This window comes from Coturnix japonica, unplaced genomic scaffold (genome assembly GCF_001577835.2).
Source record: "Coturnix japonica isolate 7356 unplaced genomic scaffold, Coturnix japonica 2.1 chrUnrandom541, whole genome shotgun sequence".
Lineage (NCBI taxonomy): Eukaryota > Metazoa > Chordata > Aves > Galliformes > Phasianidae > Coturnix > Coturnix japonica.
The window spans coordinates 46,424-53,605 of NW_015439923.1; the positions used below are offsets into that span (position 1 = coordinate 46,424).

A 7,182-nucleotide genomic window follows, 5' to 3' on the forward strand; every position below is an offset into this window, starting at 1 on the left:
CCCCGCATCCATCCCCGCAGCCAGCCGTGCTTTGTGTGCAGGCTGCAGCCGATCCCTATGGCAGCAGCAATGCAGCGGGTGGTGGTGCTGTTGGGCTGGCTCTGCCCTGAGGTGCTGTGCTCCTTCAGTTAGACAGGTTCAAGGAGCCGCCCGCGTTCGGGCCCATGTGTGACCTGCTGTGGTCCGACCCGTCTGAGGATTATGGCAGCGAGAAGTCGGTGGAGCACTTTGCACACAACACCGTGAGGGGCTGCTCCTATTTCTATAGGTGAGTATAGGATGGGGTTAATGGGGCTGCTCCTATTTCTATAGGTGAGTTGTATTGTGGATGGCCCCCACGTTAATGGTGGTGGCCTGGCCTGCTTCGTTGTCTTAGCCTAGACCCCCCGTGTAGTGATGGGAAAAGTTAATGAAGGGCTGCTCCATTTAATCTATGATAGCGTGATGTGTGTGTCCGCCTGGGTGTGTTAATGGGTGCTTTGCTTCCTATGTTCTATTACGCGCTCGGTTGAGTTTGGTAGATTATGGGGATGGGTAATTTGGTGTGGCTGCTCCTTTATGTTCTTGTATTAGGTTGGTATTGCGATAGGGTGTTAATAGGGGGACTGCGCTAACTAAGTGTGCTTTCTATGTGAGTATATTTGTGTAATGAGATGGGGGTCTGCCTCCCCTACCTTTCATATCGCCGTCGAAGTGGTGCTTTGGGCGATGGTTGTTTGTTGATTATTCGCCGCCGCGAAACTGGCGTCCTATTTCTATGAGGTGGGGCTTATGGAAATGAGGGTTAATGGGGCTGTCTCCTTAGTTTTTCTATAGACGTGAAGTTATGTTATGGGTTGTAAATGTTGGTTTGTGTGCTTGCTCCTATTTGTCTGACTATATGTTTGCTGAGTATGGGGCAGTTAATGGTGGCTGCTCCTATGTTTCGTATATGGGTGAGGGGCTATGAGATGCATAAGGATTAATGGGGGCGATAGATGCCAATCGAGGTTGGTCCTCATAGGTTGAGAATAGGTTAGGAATGGGATGTTAATGGGGCGGTGCTGCCTAGTTGAAGAAATGTCTATAGGTGGGATAATAGTGGATTGCGCCCGCTCATAATGGGGCGCGCAGCTCGGGTATTCTACCTAGCCCCTCGAGCTCATATGGTGATGGTGGTGTTAATGGGGCCTGCTCCCCCCCCAGGGCCTATTTTGCTAGTAGGGTGAGGGCGGTAGTAGGATGGGGTTAATGGGGCTGCGTGCCTATTTCTATAGGTGAGTTTAGGATTGAGCAGTATAATGTTGTTGGCCCCCCTGTTCTGCTTAGTTCTCTTATAGTTGATGTATGAGGATAGGGTTATTGAGATGCTTTACCTTTTCATAATAGGATGAGGCTTTCGCGTCGTCTGTACATATTCCCTGTTGTGTTTTCTTTCTTTCCAATCCTTTGTTTTCTGTTTCTCTTAGCATAGATGCGGAGTCCATTGTTGATGGTTTTGAGGGGCTGGTGGAGGCTCCCCTTTCCAGTACCCTTTAAAAAAACCTAATGGTTGGGGCTTTTTTTTTTTTTCTTTATTTTTTTGGGAAAAATTTAAAAAAACAATGCCCCAAAAAAAATGTTCTTTCGTTTATTTTAGGCTTTTGTCTCCCTTTGGCTTTTAAAAATTTTCCCCAACCAAATCATAAAAAATTTTTTTCTTTGGAAAAAATTTTTTTTTTTTTTTCTTTTCTTTCAATTTTTTATTCTTTTTTAAAACGGCAAAATGCAAGATAGCTTTTTCCCCTCCTCGGTTATTCTTTTTTTCCTTTATTGTAGGGGGGGGCCAACCTTGGGAAAAATTGGGGCAAAAAACCCCGGGAAACCTTTTGTTTGTTATCTGAATTTTGTAATTTTGAAAAATCAGATTGTTTTCCTTGAATTTTTTTTCCCCCCAAAAACCTTTTTCATATTAGAAATTAAAAAATGGTAAATTGTTTCCAAAAAGCGGTTTTGTTTTTATTTTTTTTTTTTTCTTGAAAAGTCCTTTTTTTTCCCAAACTTTTTCCCCTAAGGAAAAATTTAACCAAAAAACTTAAATTTTTTCAGGGGTTTTTTCCAAATTGTTATGGGGGGCAAAATTTTTAAAAAGGGGGGGCCAATTTTTTTGTTTCTTTAATTTTTATTTCAGGGTTTTTTTTCCCCCAGGGGGATAATCATTTTATTAAATAAAACTTTGCCAAAGGGGGGCAGGTTAAAGTTTCCGGGCTGGGGGATTTCTATCTTTTAGCAGGGGGGGCTTTTCTTTTTTTTAAAAAAACGGAATTTTTCAATTTTTTTTTTTTTTTTTTTCTTTTTTTCTTTGTAGGGGCAAATTGTTCGGTTTGTCCAACGAAAGGTTTCATTTGGAAAAGGGGATTTTGGGGAAAACTCGTGCTTATTTTTTTTTCTAAAGGGATACCAACCTTATTCCTTTTTGGGGCCCCCCATAAAAGAGGGGCCAAATATTTTTTTCCCCAAAAAAAAAAATTTCCGTTTGGGTTTTAAAAAAATTGTTGAATTCCACATAAAAAATTTTCCAAAAAAAAGTAAAAAGAGCCATTGCCCTTATTGGGGGAAAACCAAAGGATATTTATTTTTAATAAACTTTTTTTAGGGAAAGGCATTTGTTTTGGATGGGGTGTTTTTTTCTTTTGCTGGTGCCCCATGTCCCCCAACCAAACAAAAGGGGGGGCTGGAGGTTTTCTATTTGCCAAAGGGGGGGGAACCAGGTTTTTTTTTTCAATTTTTTTTTTGGGGGGCAGCTTTGCAATAGATGAAAATCCTGTTGCTGATGCCCTGGGCAGCCAGGCTGCACACATGCCAAGGCAATTGGGTTGCTTTTGCATCACATGCCAGTGCACTGCATGGCGTGCAGTTGCTGCATTCGGACATGCTGTGCAGTGCTCCGTGCTACCCAGGTGGTTGGTTTATATGTTTAATAGCAGTATATCATGCAGTTTGTATATTTTGTGGGTGCAGTGTTTTATTTCAACATGCTAATGCTATCCAGAATTAAACCATGTAGCGGCATGCACACGAGGAGGACAAGACGCGGGGTCATGTATGGCTGTATGGTTTGGGTTTACATTGGTTTACATTGACGTTACATTGTGGTTTACATTTGGTTTACATCGAGTGTACACTTGGGTTCTAGTTATATGGGTTTACATTGAGGTGTTGGGGTAGTACATGTGTGAAGGGGGTGGTGAAACAATTAAGGTGGGTTCCTTCACTTGGGCTGTTATCATCTCGCGCTGTATAGTGATTGTCGCCGTTTGTCTGGGGTTGTGGTACATTAGGGTATTTACATAATATGGTTGTAATTTAGTCTGTATTGCCAGGATGGTGGGAGCCTTGACTTAAAGGGTATTCATTTAGGATAAGATGTGTCAGTGACTCAAGTCTGCCTCTCCCCTTTCCCACCATAGGTATCTATATTTGTTACAGGGTTCCACGAGGCGTAGGTACCCACGGGCCTATTTCTCTCCCCTTAACTCATTCATTCATCTTCTATCTGCTCTCCATATTACTCTGGACGATCGCCCATATAATCATACAAGGTAAGGATGTGGTCTATATTCAACTAATGGTATAAGCTGAGGAATAACTACTACACCAAAGCGCACGGCGTACTGGCTTTCTGGGTGTGCGGAATTAATAACAAAGGATTATAGTTGTCTTATGTTTTGGGTTGGTCTCGTGTGTTTGCATCTTGCTGGGGTCCCTCCTTGGCTGCATTTTGCGATTGCGATTTGAATGTGAGAGGCGTGTAGACAGAAGCTGGCGGTATAAAAAAAAACCCAAAAAAAGTGCGAGGACGCCGAGGCTTGGGGGTCGGTAATTGCTGGGATGATGCTCTGTCTGTCAGTGAGTGGGCACCCACGGGAGGCCCCAAGTGCAGGGCAATAGAATGAAGGGGGAGGCTGGTGCTTGAGTTGGGTGCGAGCCCCGCTGCACCATTTGACTGCCAGGGAATCGCAGCGTTGCACCTCACTGCAGCTCTGTTTTGCTTTGTGTTATGTGTCCTTCAGCATGGTGCATAGCGCACTGAGTGCATGCGTGTTGTGCCTGTAGCATGGCTGCAGCCCCTGATTGGCTATGCTGTTGTCCTTAGTCATGGTGCAGCTATGAGTGCCATGGCTGGTGTCCGTTAGCATGGATGCAGCACTGAGTGCATGCTGTGTCCTATAAGCATGGTGCAGCTCTGAAGATGACGAGTGGCTTGTCCTTAAAAGACAGGTGGTGCAGCTCGGAGGCATGCTGTATGTCTTAGCTGGGGATTTTGGGGGTCGCGAGACTGAGTGCATGCTGATAGTGGAGTTGTGTTTCCTTTGGGCAGAAACATGGGACAGACCACTGATTTGCATGCTGTTTCTCTCTCCTTAAGCATCGCTCCGCAGCACTGAGGTGTCAGGCTGAATTATGATAACCTTTGTATTCTAGTTTTCTCTAGGTTTCTATTTTTTGTTTAGTTGCTCGCTCGTGCTCCCTTACGCGAGTGGCATGCAACGCTTTAACATGGAGTTGAGGCAGATGCGTGAGAATGGTACACCCCTGAGCTGGTTGCAGCGCCTTGGCATGTAGTTACTTGTGCATTGTCTGTGTTTTTGGCCTCTTTGGAGTTTTTCATTGGTGTCTTCTTTTTGTGTCAGTCCTTGAGTCTCGCACAAATGCATTCTCGTTCTTCTCGTCTCAATAAGCATTATGCGCTTTCCTCCTTTCCCAAAATTTATTTTGTCTCATTTTGCAGCGTATTTGATGACTGTGTGGTGGGGCTGTCTTTTGTAGTTCAAATTGTGTTATAGAACCGGCGATCCACTGATTTGTTGCTGTATGCGGTGTGTCCTTAGGCATGGATGCAGGCTCTGATGTGTTGGCTGCTGGGATGCCTGTTGGAAACAATGCTTTTCCTTAGCATGTGCAGCTGCTGTTTTGTTTCTTTGTCGGCTGTAGGGACGGGATGCCAATTGAACAGGGAAACATGGGCGTGTCCGTGCATTGCCTCGATAGGTGGCGGCCCCCCCCTCCCTTCGTAGCTTTGTAATGTTGTTTTTCTTTCTTTCTGATGCATAGCTATTCTTGGGATGTGCTGGGCATTGCTGTTCTGCGTTGAAAGACAAAAAGCTCTTGGTGCCCTGAGAAGCCTTAAATTAAAATTTTTTTTGTCCACCCCCCCCAAATTGTCTCTCTTATTATTCCCACTGTAGTGGTTATTTTATTGTTTCTAGTTTTTTGTTGTCGCCTGCCTAGCAGCACCGTGGCTGTGCGGGCCCCCCCAATTTGGAGCGAGTCCAACTGCAGGTGCATGACAGGTAGTCTGGCCAAAGCTTACCAGAAATAGAGATGCAGACTCTGAGGAGTGCGATGCTGTAAAAACTCATTTTTTCGCTCCCTCACAGGGCTCCATCATGGTGGCAGCACCTGAGTGCATGCGTGTTTTTTTTGTGGTTGTCAATTCTTTTAGAAGACAATTTGGTGTGTCCCAAGCTCCTTCTAATTGTATTGTCATTGCCATGGTTTTGGTTTTGGATGTAATCCTTGCAAAATTTTTTTGGTCGGATGAGATGCAGCTCTGAGTGTGCCATGGAGTGTTGTGTATTTGTCTCTTGAATAGCTTAAAATGGCACTGACAGGCTACATGAGACGAACATGAGCTGGAGTTGATCCTTAGCATGGCTGCAGCCATGCAGTGCGATTTGCTGTATCCTTAGCATGGTGCAGCCTGAGTGCGCGTTTTTTTTTTTTTTTTTCTTGGGGGTGCTTAGCATGTGCAGCCCTGAGTGCTGCCTGATTTGTCACTTAGCATGTGCAGGCCCCTGACGCGGGAAATCTCTTCGAGTGTGCTGTGCTCGAAACAAATAAAACTTTTTTTTAAACCCCAGGAATGTCTTTCCATTTGTGTCACTGACTTGAAAAAGTTACAAAATGTACGTGGGCTCACGTACCTTGGTCAGGAGATATCAAAACGTGAAGAAGCCATGAACAATACAGGCAGTTCAAACTGCTTCACCACACCCTATTGGGATGCCCAACTTCATGGGGGAAACTTATTCATTTTTCTGTATATTTTTTGGCTTTTTTTTTTTTTTTAGTCGTTTTTTTCTTTACTGCCATTTTTTTCTGTTAAAGGTGAATTTAAGATTAGACTCGTGTACAATTTGTCTTTGGCGGTTGTCGTTGGGGCGGAGAAGGGGGTAAAGAGGAGCCAGAGCGGGGCTGGGGGGACGTTATGGTGATACCCACAGTTGGCTGGAAATGGCAAGGGGGAATGCGCCACGAACGTGCTGGGGGCTGGATGCAAAGATTTAGTGTAGACAAGAGAATGGTTTGTTTTTTGTCACTGGCGCTTCCTGCTAGTGTGTGTGGGCTGCAGGGTTGCCAGTTGTCGGTTGAGGTGCTTTTGCAGATGGTGGCGAGTGCGGGAAGGGAGTGATGAGTTATTACTTGCTGATGCTTAGCTCTTGATGACGTTGCCTGCAGTCCACGCCCGCGTGGCCCTATTTAAGAGAATGAAGTTTTTCTTTTTTTCCAAAGGAAAAGGGGTGGAGAAGCAATATGTTAGATCAGGATAATGATTGAACATTGCAAAAATATAGCACGAGAAAACCTTTATTTTTTTGCGGGCTTGTGGTTTCTTGTTCGCGTTACGGCTAGATAAATGGGGGGGGGAACCACACAACTGGGCTCGGGTGATGGAGGTTTTACGCTGCGAAAAAGAACTATGGCAATGCAAAAAATAGTGTGGTGTGTGATGCTTTGCGATTTGTTTTTAACCTTTTCTCTTGTCTGCTCTTTGTGGCCCCTTCGTGTCAGTAAGGCGTACTCAGAGAGTGCAGGGCCACCCCCTGGCGGGGTCTCAGGCTTGAAAGAGGGCTTGGTTTCCAAAGTGGAGCAGGTGCCAAGGCCTATGGCAATCAACTGCAAACGCGCGGAAGATGTTGAATTTTTTGGCGCCAGAAAATCTCAACATCAAAAACTGCACGCATGGACTGTTTTTTACGGTCGGTCCCCCGTCTTTCCCCCCCCTGGGTGGGAACCTTTGCCCAGCACCTCTTACTCTCCCCTAGCGAGTACCACCGCCGATAACTCTGTTTTTATGATTGTGCTTGCTTTGCGGAGCCTCTCCACCATGGGCGAAGCGCTCTCACCCTGACCTCCTCTCTGCTAATCTCTCTTCGCGTT

At 45.2% G+C, this 7,182-nt stretch overlaps 1 protein-coding gene across 1 annotated transcript in view; it reads left to right on the plus strand.

Annotated features, from left to right (window-relative positions):
- The window catches only part of PPP3CC (protein phosphatase 3 catalytic subunit gamma), a 22,262-nt gene that overhangs the window by 6,270 nt on the left and 8,810 nt on the right, over window positions 1-7,182 (plus strand). The window contains exon 6 of the mRNA XM_015850811.2: window positions 129-268. Within this exon, the coding sequence (XP_015706297.2) occupies window positions 129-268 (140 nt within the window). The remainder of the gene's footprint in view (window positions 1-128; window positions 269-7,182) is intronic.